This window comes from Somniosus microcephalus, chromosome 16 (genome assembly GCF_052327205.1).
Source record: "Somniosus microcephalus isolate GS21.2 chromosome 16, FLI_Smic_1.0, whole genome shotgun sequence".
Classification (NCBI taxonomy): domain Eukaryota; kingdom Metazoa; phylum Chordata; class Chondrichthyes; order Squaliformes; family Somniosidae; genus Somniosus; species Somniosus microcephalus.
In genome coordinates this window covers 39,073,361-39,098,742 of record NC_141002.1, presented here as the reverse complement: position 1 = coordinate 39,098,742, position 25,382 = coordinate 39,073,361, and the positions used below count along the sequence as shown (strand labels likewise).

The window sequence follows — 25,382 nt, the reverse complement described above, 5'->3', positions numbered from 1 at the left end:
GCAATGTTAATGAGTAATATTTATGAACCCTAACTTTGCTCTGACCCAGCCTTTCATGTGTTAATCTGCATTATTAACACTGGAGTGCTTTATGATCACCTGTGTTTGTTTTTCAAGCACGGGCACTCCTATTATCCACCATAACTTTTGCAAGGTAAAATCTTGCATGAGACATCACCTCATTGCAGTTTCTTTTGTTATTTGAATTTCCTCTCATTTTGTTGCTGTATAAAGCTGCATATTGCTTCTTTTTTGTTTGCATTGAACTTGTCCTTCATTCCTATCCCGAGGATATTGTTGCATCATAAGTGCAGCGTCAACATTTGGGCATCTTGAAGATGTGATCATTTCCATTATCCACCAGGGAGCCCTCTGCACTATAGTGGATAGTGAAGATTCCAATGTTTTTAATTCCACCACCCACCCCCACTGTCCCCCCCCACCCACCCATTGTGGAAAGGTTTGCTTGTTAGAAGAGATTTTTCTTTTAGGTGAGGTGTGAATAAAATGGAGAGCTTCACTTTTCACAAGTAAGTTTCTTTTGGCTCCTGGATAGATTTTATTTATATAGAATATTTAAACATGTCGTGGTGAAATATTGCCACTTCAGTTATCTTCATTTATACATAAGATATCCCCAAGTAACTTATTGGGGTTGTGGAGGCTGCCATAAGCAGGATCTAACATTAGGAACTAACATCATTAAAGCAAAAAAAGGCAAGGAATGATAATCAAAGGATGGGTGCATATCTGTGCTTAGGAATTAAACCCTTTTTCAGATATTCCCCCATTTTTGTCAGTGTCAGGAACTACATGTCATGCTTCAGATGAAGAGTAAGACTCCCCCTAATCTTGCCCCAGAAAGTTGTTATCTATTCAACCACAAGGTCCTATGTATTGGAAGAAAAAATAGAAGCATACGTACTTAATGAATGGAAAATGGCTGAAAGAAATCAACCTCAATCCTTTCCATGTCCAGTCTGCAGAACGACAGAATCTGAACCCTATTGCCAAATAAATAGTTTAATGCTGAAGCTGTATAGTGTTCTGCACCTCGGAGATACTAAGTGGATATACTAGCTTGTAAAAATTTGTATTTTCTTATTATAATTTTTGCTGAAGTTTGAATTATTCTTATTTTTTTAAACCCTTATCCTATTGAATGCACAGAACAAATGCTGTGAATAGTGCTTTAGGGATTAACAAATGGCACTCCTTTATGAAACTGTACCTCCAGTTCAATAGTTCACAGATTCTATATCCACTGGGGTCCACGCAGTGTCTTTGTAAGTCCTGTGCACCTCTGACCTGCTGACTCCACAGTACGTAACAATTTACACAGTGAGCAGGCTAAAAGTTCATTTAAAATAACACAGATGAACTGTGGAAAATACTTGACTACCCAATGCAAAAAAAAATCACAAAGAATTCACAAGAGAAACCGAAGTGCAGCTCCTTTTAATTCTGAGAATTAGTACGGTGCTTGGACTTCTATCTTACTCAGGTTGCTGGCAGCTTCTAATGAATCCTCCATCACCCACACATACCTGATTTTGCTTGAGGGTCGAGACGAGCTTTTGCAGAGTGATGTTTTCCTCTTCCAGCTCAGTGTAGTCCTGCAGGAGTCGTGTCTCACGAAACTTGTACTCTCGGATCTCATCTTTCATCCGTACTCGTTGTAGCTCCAGCATTTCATTACCCTTAGAAGAAAAAAAGAAAGATCCAGATGAGATGCTTCATTCAATGTAATGGGCTACTGTCTTCCTGAGGGAATGTGTTTGATGAGTTTTTTTTTTGCTTTGGGGATGTTGAGAAGACCTGAAGAACCAGGAATCATTTTTATCACAATGGTGTCACACAAAGTAACACAATAGCATGATTCAATCTGGTTTATACTATTGCTTTATATCTTTATTAATAAATGCAGATAAGATTTCTAAAACACTTTTTCCTAAAGGTGGTGCCACTTGAAAGGAGAAACGAAGTAGGAGTGATTGACATTTCATTTTTGACAAAGGAGACCGTTGCCCTGAATTTATAAACTAGGTTCAAGATTCAATCTATTTTCTGTTGCAACGAAGACATTTCCCATCTGATAATGTGATTTAAAAATTGAAGGAAGGAAAATTTATTCCCAGGGAATAATCTTTTGTCCACGAGATGTACTCCTGAATATTTATTTATCTAAATCTATGTTACAGCTTCTGTATTATCATTTTTTAAGCTTTCCAATTTTCTCTCTTCCGGCTGGGACACAGTTACACAGACTGTGCCGAAGTGGTCATTTTTCACATACGAATCTAGACAGGCTATCCATCTCATAGGGCATCAACACCATGTCCAATTCCTGCCCTTACCCATTGTCTACATATGTGCACTTTATAACAGAACTCAATGGTTAGCAAACAGATGGAGCAGCACTGAGGCCAATCACAGCATCCCTACCATTGCCCTAGCTGAGATCTGCTAACTCAGCTCAGACCTGGAGTGAACCTGGGACCTTTCTGGTTGGTACTGTGTATTTACTCACTGTAATGTATGTACCTTTAAGGGGGAGAACTACTTTTTACAGCTCCTGTATCCTGTAGTACCGGCAGTGACCACACCTGTATATAAACCCTGAGTAGTGATCTATACAGTCAGTTGCAGTTTGAACCACGTTGAGTAAACATCTGTTGTACCATTCTCTGCAGTCCTTTTCTTATTATTAAACGGACGTAACAGTGGCGACGAGCAGATTCGAACCTACCTGCAACTCTGCATCACCTCCCAGGGATTCGCTCCTGGAGAACAGTGGAAGAAGGTCGAGTCCAGAAGCACGGGCGTCGACCACGGGCAACCGCCCAGTAATCCAGCGGAGATTTGAGCATCACAGGGGAGGCTGTCGAGAGCCAGGCTTGGCTTTCCAGTCACGGTGGTCCAGCGAAACGGGCTGGCAACAGGTACTGCGCAGATCCTTCCCGGACAGCGACGGGCTAGAGCCCAACCGAGCGGCACAGAAAAAGGCCGAGCAGCGTCGACGGGGGAGAGAGAGTGAGGGCAGCGTGCACAGGGCGCAGCCGGTGTTCAGGACCGAGCGGCGTCAACGGGGGAGAGAGGCGAGAGAGAGCAGAGCGCAGCCGGTGTTCAAGGGCCGAGCAGCGTCAACGGGGGAAGAGGCGCGCAGGAAAACGCAAGGCGCTGCCATTGCCACGAGGACCGCAGAGAGCGGCATTGGCAGCAGCGCAGGAGCAGCGCACGAAACCCACAAGGCGTCGCCATTTGCCACGAGGACCGCTGAGAGCGGCGTTGGCAGCAGCGCGGGAGACGCCATTTTAAGCCGCAGCGGGGAAGAAAGGAAAGCGTGGGAGACGCCATTTTAAACCACTCTAACCACACCCAAAAATGCCGAAGAGTGGCAGTATCACAGTGTTCGACAATGAAGTCGAAGATTGGACGACATATGTTGAACGCATAGAAGTATACTGCAAGGCAAATGAAGTGCCAGATGACAAGTGCTGGTATTGCTGAATTCAATGGGTGCAAAAACATATGGCTTACTACGAAACCTAGTAACCCCAGAGAAGCCAGTAGAAAAGGATTTTGAAAACATAGTGTCAATCCTACAGGACCACTTAAACCCCACACCGCTGCTGATAGCAGAAAGATTTAAGTTTCACAAAAGGAACCAGCATAAAGATGAAAGTAATGCTGAGTATTTAACGGAACTGTGCAAGCTATCGAAACACTGCCAGTTTGGAACAGGACTAGCAGATACTTTAAGGGACAAGTTTGTGTGTGGGCTTCAAAGTGAAGGAACCCAGAAACGGCTTCTATCAGAAAAGGATCTTACGCTGGACAAGGCTTTCAGCATTGCAGTATCACACGAAGCAGCAGCACGGGGCGCGGCAGAGATACAACGGAGACCGCAAGAATATGGCACAAATGAAATGTCATACGGAACAGTGAAGTGCTATCGCTGCGGCAGAACAACACACGACCATAATGATTGCTGGTTCAAGGACAAAGTGTGCAGACAGTGTGGAAAAATAGGACACATAGCAAGAGTCTGCAGGTCGGGAAAGAAAACCAGCAGCAAGAAATCTCCACAGGAGAAGTACAAGAAGGTACATAAGGTGACGGAGAGTAGTTCAGATGAACAGAAGAGTGATACAGACTCTGGAAGCAAGGAGCTGGGTTGTCTGAAACTACATAATGTAATCAAAACGGAGGATCACCAAACTATCTGGGTCACGCTCAAGATAGCAGGAGTCCAAGTGAAAATGGGATCAGCCCTAACAGTCATAAACTGAAGGGACTATAAGCGGCTATTCTCACATATACCCTTGAGAGATACAAAGATTGTCTTGAAGACGTACACGGGGCAAAAAGTCTACCCCAAAGGAAAAATAAGGGTGAACGTTATATATAACGGCAAGGAAACACCAAAAATGGACCTATATGTATTGCCAGATGGAGGACCACCACTACTAGGACGTGAATGGATCCGGAAGATACAGCTAGATTGGCATTCCATACAAGCACTGACTGTAGATGACAAAAAGGATGACGACGTCACACCTGGACGACTGTCAAAAATGCTAACTGACGCACAAGAAGCGTTCCAGCAGGGACTTGGAACACTAAAAGGCAGAACAGCGACGATCAAAATAGAGGAAAATGCAAGCCCAAAGTTTTTTTTTTTTTTTTTTTTTTTTAAGGCCAGACCGGTACCTTATGCGATCCGCCCAGCCGTCGAAGCAGAGCTGGAAGGTTTGGAACGTTCAGGAGTACTGTCCAAAGTGGACTGGAGCGAGTGGGCTACACCCATCGTTCCTGTAATGAAGAGGTCGTTGAGTAATACGCCTGGGGAACCAAAGAAGGTTCGCATCTGTGGGGACTTTAAGGTGACAGTGAACCCAATCCTTCACACTGTACAATATCCGCTTCCACGGATTGAAGATATTTTCGCCTCGCTATCTGCAGGGATATGCTTCACTAAGATTGATCTGGCCCAGGCGTACCTGCAAATGGAGGTAGAAGAAGCCTCGAAACAGTACCTCACGATCAACACTCATAAAGGTCTCTACCAATACAATCGGCTGGTGTTCGGGGTAGCATCAGCTCCGGCTATTTGGCAAAGGGATTCCAGGGACCCAGTGTTATTTGGACGACATCCTGGTCACGGGCGAAAATGACAGTGATCACCTCGCCAACCTGGAGCAGGTGCTCACTAGATTGAAGGAATATGGACTCCGAGCTAATCGCCACAAATGCGAGTTTTTCCAGAAGCAGATCTCGTATTGTGGCCACGTTATTGATAAAGAGGGGTTACATAAGTCCCCTGAAAAAATTGAGGCAGTAGTCAAGGCTCCAGCACCGGAAAATGTGTCACAACTGAGGTCGTTCCTCGGGCTGGTGAACTACTACCATAAGTTCTTGCCGAATTTGTCGACCGTACTACACCCACTGAATACCCTACTGCAAACAGGGGTACCATGGAAGTGGAGTGACGAATGTAAACGAGCTTTCCAGAAGAGCAAAGCATTGATCACATCAAAAGAGGTGTTGGCTCATTTCAACCCAGCACTACCAATTCGGTTGGCGTGTGATGCATCACCCTATGGCATTGGAGCGGTGCTGTCGCACAAATTCCCGGACGGCTCGGAGAGGCCAGTAGCCTTTGCGTCTCAGTCACTAACCTCAGCCGAGCGTAACTACGCCCAGATTGACAGGAAGGCCCTCAGCCTAGTGTGGGGAGTGAAAAAGTTCAATCACTATCTGCATGGGCAGAAGTTCACCTTGCTGACTGACCACCAACCACTTGTCTCCATCTTTAATCCAAAGAAGGGCGTTCCGGTGATGACTGCGCAACGGCTACAAAGATGGTCCCTTTTTCTAGGGGCGCACCAATATGAAATCGAGTATAAGGGCACGAAACAGCATGGAAACGCTGATGGGCTATCACGCCTGCCACTGCCTACTGCGGAGGAAGCACCAGCAGTGGATCCTGTCAAAATATTTCATTCGACTATAATTGAATGCTTGCCAGTAACTAACGCTGGTATAGAGAAGGAGACCCGAAATGACCTGACACTGTCTCGGGTATATGATTTGACGGTGTAGGGATGGCCAGCACATGGCGACTCACTGTTGCCAGCATTCTCATCCAGAAGAAAACAGCTGTCAGTATGCCAGGGGACCTTGATGTGTGGATCCCGTGTGGTAATTCCACCCAAGTTAAGGGAGAGAGTGCTCAATGAGCTTCACGAAGGTCATCTGGGAGGGGTGAAAATGAAAAGTCTTGCTAGGGCTTATGTGTGGTGGCCGGGGATCGATCAGCAAATCGAGGACCTGACAAAGAGCTGCTCAGGATGCCAGAAGGTCCAAAATGCACCACCACATGCCCCTCTACACCCATGGGAGTGGCCCTCATCTCCATGGCAACGGGTGCATATTGATTTTGCTGGTCCATTCATGGACTCAATGTTTTTAATAGCCGTGGATGCGCACTCGAAATGGCCTGAGGTGATCAAAATGTCCTCCACCACCACGGAGAAAACTATTGCAGTCCTACGGACCATTTTTGCCAGGAACGGCTTGCCAGAGCAGATTTGCTCTGATAACGGACCACAGTTTGTGTCCGAAGAGTTTCGAAGATTTATGAAAAGGAATGGGGTAAAGCATTACACATCCGCCCCGTATCATCCAGCCACAAATGGATTGGCTGAGAGGTTCGTACAAACCTTTTAAAAAGCAGTAAAGGCCATGTGCGATGACGACATTCCACTGCAGCATAAGGTGGACAATTTCCTGTTAACCTACAGAAATGCGACACATGCAGTCACCAACCAGGCCCCGGCCATGATGTTCTTTAACCGAAGGTTGAGATCTCGTCTGGATTTGCTCAGACCAAATGTACGAAGAGATGTTGAGAGTAAGTAATTCCAGCACATCAATGAGAAGCCGACAAGGAGCTTCAATGTAGGGCAACCAGTCTTGGCCCGCGACTACCGAACAGAGAAATGGCAACCAGGAACAATATGCACACGGCAGGGGCCACTAATGTACACAGTGGATGTTGGGGAGAACATTGTGAGACGCCATGCTGACCAGGTCCTAGAGTCACAGGAACGAGTCAACACCATGTCTCGGCCATACGTACCTGGTGAGGAACCAGACGTTCAGGTCGCATCTACCTCAGAAACAATAGCATTGGAAGCTGATGAATCAACTGACAGCAGGGTGTTAGAATCGCCTCCGCACCAAGAGCGAGACACTCGGGAAAGGAGTTATCCAGAAAGAATCAGGAAGCCTCCCCAAAGACTGAATTTATAAATAGACTATTTCCAGTTAATGTTGCATGTTAAAAGTGTTAATTGTAATTAGTTTGATATTTAATTGTTAAATGAGTGTTATGGTACTGTTAATCTAAAAGGGGAGGAATTGTAATGTATGTACCTTTATTAAGGGGGAGAACTACTTTTTACAGCTCCTGTCGTACCGGCAGTGACCACACCTGTATGTAAACCCTGAGTAGTGATCTGTACTGTCAGTTGCAGTTTGAACCACGTTGAGTAAACACCTGTTGTACCGTTCTCTGCAGTCCTTTTCTTATTATTACACGGACGTAACACTCACTACATCAGCAGAGGAGCTAGATCCTCTTTTCTCTGATCCACAAACACTGACCTCTGGTATCTCACAGCTCTTTCTATGATACTTATACTGCAGAACAAGCAGCTTCACACTTCTGGTGCTATAGAAATGTCCATCGGTCACTGACATTTTAAAATACTTCATTATAGTTTGAATTTTACCATAGGATTGTTGGTTATCTCACAGGAAAATTTCTGTACTTCAATGCATCTCTGATTTGAACAGGACAGCACTTACTAGTTTGTGTAGTTATCATGTGTGACAACTGTAAATTGGGTTCCCTGGTCTTCATCCAGTGGTTACCCTCAGTTCCACTTGGGATTGTGTCAATCCCCATGGAGCACACTTCATTGAAGTCAGCCTGAGTCAAGCACAAATGTGTGGACACATTTTCAAAGACACAAAAAGAGATCTCTATGAGACGGTAAATACGTGGACAATTCCAAAAATTCAGACATTAACTGGGTCCCTGGACAATAAAGAATGCTTTCGGAAGATTCACAGGGGAAAGGACAGGTACTAAAATTTTATGGTGTATCAAAAGCCATTTCTTCCAAGGTCCTGCATCAGTCTCCATAGTGATCATATAAGAATAATATGCATTACTCTATTTACGACTCCACTGAGTCCTCCGAGACAGTTCAATGCTTCCTGGCATCATGACAAACTCATTTTGGATTGTGGGTTCTTTGTTGAGGAGTGTTTGTTAGATAGTAAATAAAGCTCATTGCAAAGGAGTTTGCTGCTAAAATACTAACACACTGTAACACCAGATAGAGAAGAACATGGGAGTATAGAATCTGTCTGCACAGGCCTGAAAAAAATAAAACAGCCTACTTTTACTGAGCTAGGTAATTTTTTTAAAATTCACAAGCATATAAAGAAATAACTTGCATCTATATAGCATCTATTCCAAACCCACGACATCCAACACCTAGAAGGACAAGGGCAGCTGGCGCTGGGAACATCATCACTTCCAAGTCACACACCTTCCCGACTTGGACATAGATTGCCATTGCTTCATAGTCGCTGGGTCAAACTCCTGGAACTCCCTACCGAACAGAACTGTTTGAGCACCTTCATCACATGGACTGCAGTGGTTCAAGAAGGCGGCTCACTACCACCTTCCGACATGCAACTAGGGATGGTCAATAAATGCTGGCCTTTCTAGCAACACCCACAACCCAAGAATGAATTAAATAAAAAGAGATGGAGCAAGAAGCATGTGCTTCAAGGACTTCAGCTTCACTGAGACAACGGTTACATTTGCCCTTTAAGGATCCAGCAGAAACATCTCAGCGATCCACTTCACAATGTGACACTCAGGAAGCACCATGTAGGAGTAAGAGGTTAGGTTCTCGAGTATGCAGGGTATTAAGTACATGCAGTAGGCATATTGTTAAGAAACAGAAGTAGTTAAATTGATGGGCATGCTTGTGCCTTTTTTATGTTGGAGTTTCTGGATCTCTCTTTCTTTGATAATTAGGTTTGGGATGTATTTTTCCTTGAAAGGTTCTATGATTTATTAGCTGTATGGATAGTGGTCAGCACAAAATGATAGTTTGTGCTGAAGACTTGCCTAACATTTAGAGAGAACAGTTTTTGCAATGGATTATCAGGTGTCCCCTCCTCTCTCTCATGGGCAACCTCTGAATGCTCCAGAGACAGAGGACCTAGTACTTCTCATCTCAGCCAGAGCATTGAGGACACATTAAAACTGACCTTCTAGAATAGGAAAAGGAAAAAAGGCAATGGAATCAATGAGTAATCTTAGTTTACAGCTTGTGGCACAGCAATCAGATTAGACTTACCTTAATGCTGAATTACTGGTAACATTACATTTCAACCTATTCAACAAGATCTTAATTAAAAAACGGCTGACCCCAAGAAAATATGTTTGACTTGAAGAAAGGACAACAGAGTATCCTATAGAGCTAACAACTGGGTCAACAATCCATTGCATTCAACTGCTCCAAATGAATCCCAAAGATGCAGGGCTGCAGGAATGTAAAATCTTCTGTGTTCAATCTTCTACCCTCCCTTATGTTAGCATAGAAGATAGGAGCAGGAGTAGGCCATTCGGCCCCTCGAGCCTGCTCCGCCATTCAATGAGATCATGGCTGATCATCCAAATTCAGTACCCTGTCCCTGCTTTCTCCCCATACCCCTTGATCCCTTTAGCCTTAAGAAATATATCCAACTCCTTCTTGAATATATTTAATGAATTGGCCTCCACTGCCTTCTGTGGTAGAGAATTCCACAGGTTCACCACTCTCTGGGTGAAGAAATTCCTCCTCATATCTGTCCTAAATGGCTTACCCCTTATCCTTAAACTGTGACCCCTCGTTCTGGACTCCCCGGCCATCGGGAACATCCTTCCTGCATCTAGTCTGTCTAGTCCTGTTAGAATTTTATAAGTTTCAATGAGATCCCCTCTCATTCTTCTAAACTCCAGCGAGTATAAGCCCAATCGACCCAATCTCTCCTCATAAGTCATTCCTGCCAGTCTGGTGAATCTTCGCTGCACTCCCTTCATGGCAAGAACATCCTTCCTCAGATAAGGCGACCAAAATTGCACACAATACTCAAGGTGTGGTCTCACCAAGGCCCTGTACAACTGCAGCAAGACATCCTTGTTCCTGTACTCGAACCCTCTCGCTACGAAGGCCAACATACCATTTGCCTTCTTAACTGCCTGCTGCACCTGCATGCTTACCTTCAGCGACTGGTGCACAAGGACAGCCAGGTCTCGTTGCACTTCCCCTTCTCCCAATCGATTGCCGTTCAGATAATAATCTGCCTTCCTGTTTTTGCCACCAAAGTGGATAACCTCGCATTTATCCACATTATACTGCATCTGCCATGCTTCTGCCCAATCACCTAACCTGTCCAAATCATACTGGAGTTTCTCGGCATCCTCCTCACAGCACACACGCCCACCCAAGATTTGTGTCGTCTGCAAACTTGGAGATATTACATCTAGTTCCCTTATCTAGATCATTTATATATATTGTGAATAGTTGGGGTCCTAGGACCGATCCCTGCGGTACCCCACTAGTCACTGCCTGCCACTCAGAAAAAGAGCTGTTTATTCCAACTCTTTGTTTCCTGTCTGCCAACCAGTTCTCTATCCAAGTCAATACCTTGCCCCCAATCCCATGTGCCTTAACTTTACACGCTAATCTCTTATGCGGGACCTTATCGAAAGCCTTCTGAAAGTCCAAATACACCACATCCACTGGTTCTCCCTTATCTATTCTACCAATTACATCCTCAAAAAATTCCAGTAGATTAGTCAAGCACGATTTACCTCACACTTACCTACAAACAGCTGCAGTCATAGGAACATAGGAACGGGAGTAGGCCATTGAGCCCCTCGAGCCTGTTCCGCCATTCAATGAGATCATGGTTGATCTGCGACCTAACTCCATATACCCACCTTTGGCCCATATCCCTTAATACCTTTGGTTAACAAAAAGTGTGGTGTATGTGCCTTTAAGAGCAATTGTGGTGTATGTGCCTTTAAGAGCCCCAGGTGTGCGTAATGCCGGTAATTACCACTTGGGCTATATAAGCCTATGTATTGTGTATATCCTTTAGAAACCCCCCCCCCCAGACTTGCTCAGTAAATACCTATGAACCGACTCCTGTCTTCAGTGTCTTATTCTACACACGGACACTACAGTGGCGACGAAGTGGAAACGGACTTACCTGCAATTCGGCAGCACCTCAAGGACATCGATTCCTCCAGCGTCCAGAAGACTCAAGGAAGTAACAGAAACTGTGGTTTCACCAGCTGGCCAAGCTGGTGTCAGGTACTGCGCTAATCCTTCCTGGGCGTCAGGCTGGGGCTCCAGCGGCGGGCTCTACAGCTGAGACGGGCAGCGAAATCGGAGGCAAGCAATAACGGACTGGGAGGGAGCACTCGGGAGACGGCCGGCGCGGCAAGCAGGTCAGCATTTAGACCGCTGTCGGGAACGAGTCTCCAACAGTAAATAAACGGAAACCACAGTAAAACAGCGTTGTTATCGGTAGCAGCGGCGGGAAAGCGCCATATCGTTGCTACAGAGAGAAAAAAAAAAGCGCGGGAAGCACCATATCTTTTCTGAAATGCCTAAATCTGGTAATATTGATGCCTTTGATGGCGAAATAGAAGATTGGACCACATACGTGGAAAGAGTAGAGGTTTATTGCACTGCAAATAGAATAGCAGATGAAAAAAAAGCTTCAGTACTTCTGAACTTAATGGGCGCGAAGACATACGGGCTGTTACGAAACTTAATCACTCCAGCCAAACCAAAGGACAAGAATTTTAAAGAAATTGTGGATACACTGCAGGAGCATTTAAACCCAACACCGCTGCTGATAGTGGAACGATTCAAGTTCTTCAAGAGAAATCAACACAAGAATGAAAGTAACGCTGATTACCCAACCGAATTAAGAAAGCTATCAAAGTACTGCCAATTCGGAGCAGGACTATCAGATTATCTTCGAGACAAATTCGTTTGCGGTCCCTTAAGTGAAGGAACACAAAAAAGACTGCTTTCTGAAAAAGATTTAACATTGGACAAAGCTTTCAGTATGGCTGTATCATACGAAGCAGCAGCAAAAGGAGCTGCAGAGATACAACAAAAGACACAGGACTTCGGCACCCATGAAATGACACAGGAGTTCGGAAGATGTTATCGCTGCGGCAGATCCACCCATAACCAGAGGGACTGCTGGTTCAAGAGCAAAGCTTGCAGGCAATGCGGTAAGATTGGACACATTGCACGGGTATGCCAATCTGGACAAAATAAATCCACAGACAGAAAACAAAAAATCAATAAAGAAAAATACAGGGAGGTACAAATGATGACGGACAATAGCTCCGAAGACCCGAATAGCGATAGCGACTCCGGAAACAAGAGACTAAGCTGTCTCAAATTACATAATGTACTTGCCAAAGAGGATTACCAAACCATTTGGGTTACCCTCACAATAGCAGGGTCCCCAGTTAAAATGGAGCTAGACACAGGATCAGCTCTAACCGTAATAAATCGACGAGATTATGAGAGGCTATTTTCGCATATACCTCTAAAAGACACATCCATTATCTTAAAAACATATACGGGGCAGAAAGTATACCCCAAAGGAAAAATAAGGGTGCCTGTAGTATACAATGGCAAAGAAATACAAAAGTTGTATTTATACATTCTACAAGATGGTGGTCCACCATTGTTGGGACGTGAATGGATAAGGAAGATACGTTTAGACTGGCATTCCATTCAGACACTGACGGTGACCAGTAAGGAAAAAAACAATGATGACATCATACCTGAACGATTAAAAGACATCTTGGCCAACGCCAAAGAAGTGTTTCAAGAGAAACTAGGAACCTTGAAAGGCATCACCGCCTCAATAAAAGTGGACGATGCAGCAATTCCAAAATTTTTTAAGGCAAGACCGGTACCATACGCAATACGTCCGGCGGTCGAGGCAGAGCTGGAGAATTTGGAAAAGGCAGGCGTATTATCCAAAGTAGATTGGAGCGAATGGGCAACACCCATCGTTCCAGTCATGAAAAAAGCATTGAAAAATAACTCTGAGGAACAGAGAAAAATTCGCATCTGTGGGGACTTTAAGGTGACTGTAAACCCGGTCCTTCACACGGTACAGTATCCTCTTCCGAGGATAGAAAATATTTTCGCCTCACTATCCGGAGGGAAACGTTTCACAAAAATTGACTTGGCACAGGCCTATCTACAGATGGAGGTTGAGGAGACCTCTAAAAAGTATCTCACAATAAACACACACAAAGGCCTGTATCAGTACAATCGACTGGTTTTTGGAGTAGCATCAGCTCCAGCTATCTGGCAAAGAGCTATGGAGCAAGTCCTGCAAGGGATTCCGGGGACTCAATGCTACCTAGACGACATTCTTATAACAGGAGAAAACGACAACGAGCACCTTGCCAAAAGTGTGGTGTATGTGCCTTTAAGAGCAATTGTGGTGTATGTGCCTTTCAGAGCCCCAGGTGTGCGTAATGCCGGTAATTACCACTTGGGCTATATAAGCCTATGTATTGTGTATATCCTTTAGAAACCCCCCCCCCAGACTTGCTCAGTAAATACCTATGAACCGACTCCTGTCTTCAGTGTCTTATTCTACACACGGACACTACAAAAAGTTATCAATCTCTGATTTAAAATTAACAATTGATATAGCATCAATTGCCATTTGCGGAAGAGAGTTCCAAACTTCTACCACCCTTTGTGTGTAGAAGTGTTTCCTAATTTCACTCCTGAAAAGTCTGGTTCTAATTTTTAGATTATGCCCCCTAGTCCTAGACTCCCCAATCAGCAGAAATCGTTTCTCTCTATCTACCCTATCTGTTCCTCTAAATATCTTGAAAACTTCAATCAAATCACCCCTTAACCTTCTAAATTCCAGGGAATACAATCCTAATTTGGGTAATCTCTCCTCGTAACTGGTAAACCTATGCTGTACTCCCTCCAAAGTGGATGAGCTCACATTTACCTACATTGAAATCCATTTGCCACAGTTTTGCCCATTCACTTAATCTGTCACTATTCCGTTGTAATTTTATGCTTTCATCTACACTGCCTATAATGCCGCCTATCTTTGTGTCATCGGCAAATTTGGATATATGACTTTCTATGCCATAGTCTAAGTCGTTAATAAATACTGTGAATAGTTGAGGCCACAACACAGACCCCTGCGGGGCACCACTCGTCACAACCTGCCAATTTGAGTACCTGCCCATTATCCCTACTGCCTGTCTCCTGCCACTCAGCCAATTTCTTAACCAGGTCAATAATTTGCCCTCAATTCTGTGGGCTTCTACCTTAGTTAACAGTCTCTTATGTGTGACTTTATCAAATGCCTTCTGGAAATCCAGATAAATAAATACATTCCCCTGTCCACTACTTTAGTCACCTCCTCAAAAAATTCAATCAGGTTCGTCAGGCATGACCCATCTTCACAAATCCACGCTGGCTCTCTCGGATCAACTGAAAATTTGAGGTGTTCAGTCACCCTATCCTTAATTATAGACTTGAGCAATTTCCCGACAGCAGACGTTAGGCTAACTGATCGAGAATTCCCTGGTTTCTCTCTCTCGCCATTCTTAAGTAGCGGAGTGACATGTGCAATTTTCCAATCTAAAGGAATGGTTCCTGAATAGAGAAAACTTTGGAAGATTATAGTTAGGGCATCTGCAATGTGCTCACCTACTCCCTTTAGGTCCTGGGGATTTGTCACTCTTTAGTACCATTATTTTCTTCATTACTGTTAGTTTACTTACATCCATTTTATTGAGTCCCTGTCCCCAATTCAATATTAGTTTCCTTGGGATTTCCAGCATACTTCTACTGTAAATACTGATGCAAAGTAATTATTCAACCTGTCCACCATTTCCTCATTATCACTGACAGTGTCACCACTTTCAGTTTTTAAGGGGCCAACATTGCTCCTGACTACCCTCTTTTCCTAATATAATTGTAAAAATTCCTTGTGTTCATTTTGATATCCCTTGCAAGTTTCTTTGCATACTCCCTTTTGTAGCTCTTACTATCTTGATTTTGTGACCCTTTGCTGTTCTTTGTATCTTATCCATTTGCCAGGATCTGTGCTGTTTTTTGCATTTTTGAATGCTTTTTCCTTTAGTTTATGCTGTTTGTCACCTCTTTAGTCGTCCATGGCTATTTTTTGGGGCAAGTAGAGCTCTTGTCCCTCAGGGGTATAAACTGGTTCTGTATCACATTAAATTATTTTTTGAACATCTCCCACTGATCTTCTGTTGTTTTACCCATTAACAGATTTGTCCAGTTTACTTTGGACAGTCTCTGTCTTATCCCATTGAAGTCAGCCTTACCCAAATCTAAAATCTTAGTAGCGTTTCTCCCTTTCAAACGCTACGTTGAACTCGATCATGTTATGATTGGTATTGGATAAATGTTGACGCACAGTTAGGCTGTTAACTAAATTTGACTCATTACTCATTACTAAATCTAACATGGCATGCCCCCTTGTTGCTTCTAGGACATGTTGTAGAAAACTAGCCTGGGCACACAAGAAATTTACTACCTTTCTGACAGGTGCTAGTCTGCTTATCCCAATCTATATGAAAGTTAAAATCCCCCATTAAAACCACTCTGCCTTTGCTACACACTTGTCTAATCTCTGTATTTATACAATCTAGCACTTCACAGCTGCTACCAGGGGGTCTATACACAACCCCCGCTACAGTCTTAAAACCTTCTTAATTCTACCCATAAAATCTCCACTGCCAGTTTACCTCATTAAATCCTCTCTTATCATTGAAGTGACTTTATCCTTAATCACTCAGGCGACTCCTCCCCCCTCTGCCATTTTCCCTATCTTTCCTATTGACCTTATAATCTGGTATGTTTAGTTCCCAGTCCTGCCTTTTACACAATACTTCTTCACTGATGGGTTCTTTTGACCACTGTTTCATATTTGCTTCTTGCAGAACATTCTACCATAAAACTGAAAGACAGCCCTATTTTGTCTGTCAACATAGACCCAATTACACAAGAATAGCAAAATCAGAGTTGCACTTGCCTGTAGCATGTGTGCACCTTTGTGAGGCAGCCCTCCTCTTCATTTCAGTATTATCCCAGGGCATGGAAAATATGTACAGGAAGCCAGGCCTGCAGCCAATTTGCTGGGCGTTACAAGATCAGGCTGTCCAGCAACTCTTAAAACACTGCTCATCAGTAGAAGTGTCTTAGACTTTCTGCATTGTCCTGTAGGAGTGCACGAGCGGAGAGGTGGAATGCCATGCTTTTGCTTGCAAAATATGCGCAACAAAGGAAGTGAAAAGACTCCCTCATTTAGTAAGAATTATTTGGAGCTCCTGTTTCAGGCAGTGCAGCTCCCCAGTTCATGGTGGCAGCTTGACTCTGTCCTTTCTCTTTATGCCAGCACTGCCTTCCTCCTCCCAGTTTCTACTTTAAAAAAAATTTGTTTATGGGATCAGGGCGTCGCTGGCAATGCCAGCATTTATTGCCCATCCCTAATTGCCCTCGAGAAGGTGGTGATGAGCCGCCTTCTTGAACCGCTCCAGTCCGTGTGGTGATGGTACTCCCACAGTGCTGTTAGGTAGGGAGTTCCAGGATTTTGACCCAGCGACGATGAAGGAACGCCGATATACTTCTAAGTCAGGATGGTGTGTGACTTGGAAGGGAACTTGGAGGTGGTGGTGTTACAATGCACCTGCTGCCCTTGTCCTTCTAGGTGGAAGTGGTCGCGGGTTTGGGAGGTGCTGCCGAAGAAGCCTCGGCGAGTGCATCTTGTAGATGGTACACACTGCAGCCACGGTATGCCGGTGGTGGAGGGAGTGAATGTTTAAGGTGGTGGATGGGGTGCCAATCAAGCGGGCTGCTTTGTCCTGGAAGGTGTCGAGATTCTTGAGTGTTGTTGGAGTTGCACTCATCCAGGCAAGTGGAGAGTATTCCATCACACTCCTTACTTGTGCCTTGTAAATGGTGGAAAGGCTTTGGGGAGTCAGGAGGTGAGACACTCGCCGCAGAATACCTAGCCTCTGACCTGCTCTTGTTGCTACAGTATTTATGTGGCTGGTCCTGTTAAGTTTCTAGTTAATGGTGACCCCCAGGATGTTGATAGTGGGGGATTTGGCGAAGGTAATGCCATTGAATGTCAAGGGGAGGTGGTTAGACTCTCGCTTGTTGGAGATAGTAATTGCCTGGCACTTCTGTGGCGCGAATGTTACCTGCCACTTATCAGCCCAAGCCTGAACGTCGTCCAGGTCTTGTTGCATGCAGGCATGGACTGCTTCATTATCTGTGGAGTTGTGAATGGCGCTGAACACTGCAGTCATCAACGAACATCCCCATTTCTGACCTTATGTTGGAGGGAAGGTCATTGATGAAGCAGCTGAAGATGGTTGGGCCTAGGACACTGCCCTGAGGAGCTCCTGCAGCGATGTCCTGGGGCTGTGATGATTGACCTTCAACCACCACAACCATCTTCCTTTGTGCTAGGTATGACTCCAGCCAGTGGAGCGTTTTCCCCCTGATTCCCATCTACTGCCACCTTTCATCTCCTTTCCTCCTCTTAGTTTATACTGGTACTTTCCAATCCCTCCTCCCTGCTCAGTTCCTACTGGTACCTCCCCACCACCCCCTCCCCACACCCCACCCCCGTTCAGTTCTCACTGGCAATCTTGACACCTCAAGAATTCCTGCCCACAGCAGCATTCCATTCCCAGAGTAGCAGGAGATCAGAGTGGGCAGCAGCACTGAGGGGCAAAGGGGAGAGCAGAGTTCATTTTCAATACCCAGGTAGTTAAATAGTGTACGCAAGTACGTACATACACTGTGTACACCTGATTATGTCTATGATTGGTACCAGTGAAGTAACTGATGTTATTCTACTTAGCATTGGTTAATCACGGTCAACTCTCAAATTAAACAAGTTCTGGCTAGCGTGGTTTTCAACAGGCCATTCCTCTGGTGATTTTATTGCCTATGTTATAAACCACTGGAACTCTGCTCTTGAACACTTTTGTGAATCATCCATCATTGCATTAGAAATATTCAAAGCTTTTGACAGGGTATGAAATTGTGCACTTTTAAACAAGTTGCCATCATATACCTTCCCAACAATGGGCACAGAGGTAGGGTGGGTGAGGCTATGGAGGAATTTGTAAACAAGGACAATAGTTTTAAATGAGTGTATTGAGAGATAGGGAGCCAGAGAGGTTCACGGGGGTGATGGGTGAGTGAGACAGGATGCAGGTGGCAGAGTTTTGGACAAGTTGGGCTATGTAGAGAGGGGACTTTGGGAGGCTGGCGAGGAGAGCATTCGAGAACTTGAGTCAACGTAACAAAAGCGTGAATAAGTGTTTCAGTGGTGGAGGGGATTAGATAGGAGCAAAGGCAGCTGGAAGTATGCTGTCTTGATGACAGATTTTGGGGTTTGAATTTCAGTTTGGGGTTGAACAGGTTGTGTATTGTTTGGTTCACCCGGAGTCTTCTCTTCTTCTTCTTAGGCAGTCCCTCAGAACCGAGGATGACTTGCTTCCACATTAAAAATGAGTTTGCAGGTGACTGATGAGTCCAATGCGGGACCTACAGTCTCTGTCACAGGTGGGGCAGACGGTGGTTGAAGGGGCGGGTGGGTGGGGTGCTTGGGTTGACATGCGCGCCTTGCGCTGGGCTTCCGCTTGCTCCTGGCGAAGAGACTCGAGGTGTTCGGCGCCTTCCCGGATGCGTCTCCTCCACTTTGTGCGGTCTTGGGCCAGGGATTCCCAGATGTCGGTGGGGATGTTACACTTTTTCAAGGAGGCTTTGAGGGTGTCCTTGAAGCGTTTCCTCTGCCCACCTGAGGTTCTCTTGCCGTGCTGGAGCCCCGAGTAGAGCGCTTGTTTTGGGAGTCTCATATTGGGCATGCGGACAATGTGACCCGTCCATCGGAGCTGATTGAGCGTGGTCAAAGCTTCGATGCTGGGGATGTTGGCCGGAGCAAGAACACGGGCGTTGGTGTCACCCGGAGTAAGCAGCTATGGAGAGGGATAGAGTTGGGAGTAAGGATATCGAGATTAGGCCAGAGTCACAGAAGATGGCTTTGGTTTTCCAAATAGTAAATGTGCAACTGGAGAAAGTTCTGGCTCATCCACTGATGTCAAATAGGGTGTCTGGAAATACAGTAGTAGTCGTGGAAACGAGAGTGGTAGTTGTGAGGTAAACCTAGGTATTGGCAAACACATGGAAAATCACCCTATGTCTGCAGATAATAGGGGTCATTTTTAACTTTGGTGGGTGTGGGAAACTGGTAGTAACAAATCAGCCGCATGTTATACACCCAGCATGATTTTCCTTTCCATTGACTTCTGTGACAATTGATTTTCTTAGACCTCTGGCATGTCTGAGTCAAAGATGTTTTAAAAAATAAAGATCAAGTCATATTGAATGTTCAGTGCAGCATTTTTTTTTTTTTTTTTTAGTGCAGAAATTATTCTTGGTAAGGAATGGCCAGTATAACAGGAAAATGCTGGTTATTATGAATCTGGGGAATTCCACAACCACTCTGCATGCTTGCAATGTTCCCAGGAGATTCACTGTATCTGGAGAATAATGGCTGCTCCAGAAATAAAAACAAGAGCAAATTATCAGAGTATCTGGAAAGATCTACTGCAATTGGTCAAGGAATAAATTAACTGCAGCTATTGAATGCAAATGGAGAGATTGGACTGTCACTGTTTGTTGAATGTGATGTTTTCTGAATTAGAGATTAAGATTGCCACCTCCAGGGCATGTCAGAACAATCTCCATGAATCCTGAAACAATTTATTCCAAAGACGACCAATTTGGACTGACTTCAATTGCATTGCTACGATGATTGAAGCAAAGTGTTGGAGCGAGTGAATACAACATGATTGGACTGTAAGCCTGCAGGCTAAGCGGCTCTTCTGAACTTTGCACTGGTTTTTGTGCAGTGATAATGGGCCAGGTTTTGCTGGAGTGGGGCATCTCACGGTATGCTCCATAAGTTAGACTTACAATTGCATGTTTAGGCTTTTAACTTTGTTGCCCACAAATTGCTGGAAGTGCGAGCCGATAACGGCGCAGTGAGGGCAACAGAGTGTCTGGGACCTCAGTGAACAACAGGACAAACAATGTATCTCCTTAACCAATGAGATTTAAGGATTGAGAAATAAAGAGAGGAAGGACGGAGTAAGGGCCATGATAGCATAGTGGTTATGTTACTGGACTAGCAATCCAGAGGCCTGGACTAATGATCCAGAGACATGAGTTCAAATCCCACCACTGGAAGCATTTAAAGTCAGTTACTTAAATAAATCTGGAATAAAAAGTAGCAATGGTGACCATAAAACTATCGGATTGTTGCAAAAACCCATCTGGTTCACCAATGTCCTTCAGGGAAGGAAATCTGCCATCCTTACCTGGTCTGGCCTACATGTGACTCCAGACCCACAGCAATGTGGTTGACTCTTAAATGCCACTCAGTTGTACCAAACCACAACAAAAAAAATACTAAGAATAAAATCAGATGAACCATCCAGCACTGACCTAGGCACCAGACACAACAAAGGCTCACCCAGCCCAGTTGTCTCTGCAAAGTTCTCCGCACTAACATCTAGGAACTTGGGCCAAAATTGGGAGAGCTGTCCCACAGACAAATCAAGTAACAACCTGACATAGTCATACTCACACCTTTCAGCCAACATCCTCCATCACCATCCTTGGGGATGTCCTGTCTCACCGGCACACTGGTATACAATCAGGAGGGAGTGACCCTGGGAGTCCTCAACATTGACTCCAAACCCCATGAAGTCTCCTGGCATCAGGTCAAACATAGGCAAGGAAACCGCCTGCTGATTACCACCTAGCGCCCTCCCCCAGGTGATGAATCAGTACTCGTCCATGTTGAACACCACTTGGAAGAGGCACTGAGGCAAGGGCGCATAATTTACTCTGGGTGGGGGACTTCAATGTCCATCACCAAGAGTGGCTTGGTAGCACCATTACTGATATAGCTGCCAGTCTGGGCTTGCCATAGGTGGTGACAGAACCAACACGAGGGGAAAAACCTACTTGACATCGCCCTCACCAATCTACCTGTCGCAGATGCATCTGTCCATGGCAGTATTGGTAGCAGTGACTACCGCACAGTCCTTGTGGAGGTGAAGTCCCATCTTCACACTGAGGATACCCTCCATGGTGTTGTGTGACACTACCACTGTGCTAAATGGGATAGATTCAGAACAGATCTAGCAGCTCAAAACTGGGCATCCATGAGGTGCTGTGGGTCATCAGCAGCAGCAGAATTGTATTCCACCACAATCTAACCTCTTACTCTACCACTACCATCAAGCCAGGGTGCCAGGAGCATGAAAATGAGGTGCCAACTGGTGAAGCTAAAACTCAGAACAACATACATGCTAAACAGTGGAAGCAGCATGCTATAGATAGAGCTAAGCGATCCCACAACCAATGGATCAGATCAAAGCTGTGCAATCCTGGCACATTCAGTCGTGAATGCTAATGGACAATTAAACAATTAACGGGAGGAGGAGGCTCCATGAACATCCCCATCCTCAATGATGACGGAGCCCAGCACGCAAGTATAAAAGACAAGGCTGAAGCATTTGCAACCATCTTCAGCCAGAAGTGCCAAGTGGCTGATCCATCTCGGCCTACTCCTGAGGTCCCCCCCTCACAGAAGCCAGTCTTCAGCCAATCTGATTCACTCCACGTGATATCAAGAAGCGGCTGAGCGCACTGGATACAACAAAGGCTATGGGCCCTGACAACATCCTGGCTGTAGTGCTGAAGACTTGTGCTCCAGAACTAGCCGTGCCTCTAGCCAAGCTGTTCCAGTATAGCTACAACACTGGCATCTACCCGACAAAGTGGAAAATTGCCCAGGTATGTCCTGTCCACAAAATGCAGGACAAATCCAATCCAGCCAATTACCGCCCCATCAGTTTACTCACAATCATCAGCAAAGTGATGGAAGGTGTCGTCGACGGTGCTATCAAGCGGCACTTACTCACCAATAACCTGCTCACCAATGCACAATCTGGGTTCTGCCAGGACCATTTGGCTCCAGACCTCATTACAGATGTGGTCCAAACATGGACAAAAGAGCCAAATTCCAGAGGTGAGGTGAGAGTGACTACTCTCGACATCAAGGCAGCATTTGATCGAGTGTGGCATTAAGGAGCCCTAGTAATGGGAATCAGCAAGAAATCTCTCCACTGGCTGGAGTCATACCTAGCACAAAGGAAGATGGTTGTGGTTGTTGGAGGCCAATCATCTCAGCCCCAGGACATCATTGCAAGAGTCCCTCAGGGCAGTATCCTAGGCCCAACAATCTTCAGTTGCTTCATCAATGACCTTCCCTCCATCAAAAGATCAGAAATGCGGCTGTTCGCTGATGAATGCAGTGTTCTGTTTCATTCGCAACTCCTCAGGTAATGAAGCAGTCCATGCCCGCATGCAGCAAGAACTGGACGACATTCAGGCTTGGGCTGATAAGTGGCAAGTAACATTCATGCTACACACGTGCCAGGCAATGACCATCTCCAACAAGAGTCTAACCACCACCCCTTGACATTCAACGGCATTACCATCGCCGAATCCCCCACCATCAACATCCTGGGGGTCACCATTGACCAGAAACTTAACTGGACCAGCCACATAAATACTGAGGCTACAAGAGCAGTAGGTCAGAGGCTGGGTATTCTGTGGCAAGTGTCTCACCTCCTGCCTCCCCATCACCTCCAAGTCACACACCATCCTGACTTAGAAATATATTGCCGTTCCTTCATTGTCGCTGGTTTAAAAACCTGGAACTCCCTACCTAACAGTACCTTCACCTCACAGTGTGCAGAAGTTCAAGAAGGCAGCTCACCACCTTTTCAACGGCAATTAGGGATGGGCAATAAATGCTGGCCTTGTCAGCGATCCTCACATCCCAAAAACGAATAAAAAAAAGTAGGTGGATGAATTCAATGTCAAATTATGTACAGAAAGAAAAATAAAGAAAGATTGGATTAAGAAAGCGAGAAGAGAAAGACAGAAAGGAAAAGTAAGAAAAAAATATTTTAAAATTTAAAATTTAAATCTCCAGAAAAAAATTAAAACCTGAAGGAATGAGAGTCCACACTTATAATTGTTTACTTTCTGGGCAAGGGAGATTGAGTGGCAGTCATTAACAATTATCATGTCATTAAAAGGGTACTTACTCTGATAATTACTAGACTTAACTTTCTGTAGCAAGCTTAATGAGCAAATGCAGCAACTTCATGAAAATAATGGGATGGTTAAGCACGAGGTGCCATTTTCACGAAGCTAATGCCGAAGGACACAAATCATCCAGCAACTGGTAGCGATTCGCAATTCACAGGGTATCTCTTCCTCGCCACAAGTTGCTGGCCAACTTTTGCATTAATAACGGTGCGCGTTATTCAGACAACATTATCGTTCATCAAAATCTGGCCCGACACATTTTATGAAGCCTGAAAATTGCAATGTCAGACTTATTGAGCACTCAGTGCTGAGTGACAAAGGAAAGGTTCTGGCCACATTACGTGTTCCCCTGCACTGACACAAACTTCACATTGTGCCTGCACATTGGTTCCCACCAGCTGTTAGCGTACATACACAGGAACATTTTTGTAAAGCAGCAGAGGTGATCTTGCATTGGCCTCTTTGAAAGGGGTGGTGGGTGGCAGTGGAGGGAGTGACCTCAGCTCATTAGATAGCTGTGTGCGGCACTAAAACAGTATCAGTAACTTACAACTGATGATAACCTGTTAGCGGAATCTATCTTTTAGATTGAAGCTATCTAATCACAATATTTGATTTTTGGTTCCATTTGATTGGATATGGAAATCTAAAATGAACCATTTTGCTAACCAGACTACCATACAGCCCATATCATATTGTTACAGTGATACAGGGTGTGATTTAGTGACTACTTAAATCTGCATTAATGATGACTATGCAGGAATCTATGATTACCCAAGGTGCTATGTGTTAAGTATGTGTATTGTATTGAACAATTAACACAAAGACTTAAACGTATAACTCAAACAGGTCTTTACTGGTTGGAGGTAGGGACTATACATAGGTCTTTACTTCATGCCCACAGGCGGGAACTGAGGGGGATCAGTACCCACAGTACTATTTATACCCCTATGGCCAGGAGTGGTACTGCGTATCACTACGCCCAAGTAGTGCAGTCCTGTCCATAGGTTCAAAGTAGCACACATATTACATACACAACATTCCTCCCTTCCTAGCTTTACAGTCATCTCCCCATTTAACATAACGTAATAACATATATACATATATAACTTCAGGTTTACATAACAGAATAACATAGATACATAGATAACTTCATGTCAAAACAGATCACAGATTCAGTCTCTGCGGAAAACAGTTCACAGATTCAATCTCTGTGGTGGAGTCGGTTCACGTTGCTGGAGTGACTCATTCAATAGTCCTTCCATGGATTTAACAGTTTGAACTTCCGAACTGAATTGGCTCCGTTCGGAGGGACCACGTGTGTGATCTGGTAGAGGTAATAATGGTTCAGATGGGTCATCTTCTGTTTCGACTTTTCCTTTTCTGCTTCTTGGAGACTCTCTGGGCTCCACTGTCAGCTGCATGCGCAGTTCCTCCTTCTCTCCCTCCTTTTTCCGTAGTAGAGCCACCTTCTCCCGATGTTCCGTAGACTTTCGGTGCTCCTCCATGATTTCTGTATGGTGGGAGTCGAAGTTACAAGTTGGGCAGGACAGGACATAGTAATATTCGGTGTCGTCCTGATCTAGGCCAGCGAGAGGGTCTTCTATTTCCTCCATACCCAGCTGGGCGTTAGCCAGCTTTTGTTCCAAGTCCAGACATCTTTCCTGAAGAGACTTCTTCATGCGTACCTCTTCATCCAGCTTTTTCTGGGCTTTCAGCAAGTCGTTTACTAATGACCTCATTTGAGATTTTACTACTTCAACTTCTTTTGGAGATTGATTGATCGGACTATTCAATCCCTCTACCGGAGCAGCTGTTTCAGCGGTCTGTTGTTCTACGTTGACGTGAGTCAGCGTACTTTTGGCATCCAAGGGCTGCTCTGTTGCAGTCATCTCAGTCTGTGTTGCCACCTCAGCTCTTCCAATAACCTTTGAGAGCTCCGAACCCCTTTCGTTTGAATATTGAAGTTCGTGTTCAAGT

General features: G+C 44.9%; 1 protein-coding gene across 2 annotated transcripts in view; it reads right to left on the bottom strand.

The window, feature by feature from the left end:
• LOC147106084 (protein bicaudal D homolog 1-like) overlaps positions 1-25,382 on the bottom strand; it is a 356,969-nt gene that overhangs the window by 75,330 nt on the left and 256,257 nt on the right. For both annotated transcript variants that reach the window (XM_086008841.1, XM_086008842.1), the window contains exon 3: positions 1,548-1,700. In XM_086008841.1, the coding sequence (XP_085864967.1) occupies positions 1,548-1,700 (153 nt within the window). The remainder of the gene's footprint in view (positions 1-1,547; positions 1,701-25,382) is intronic.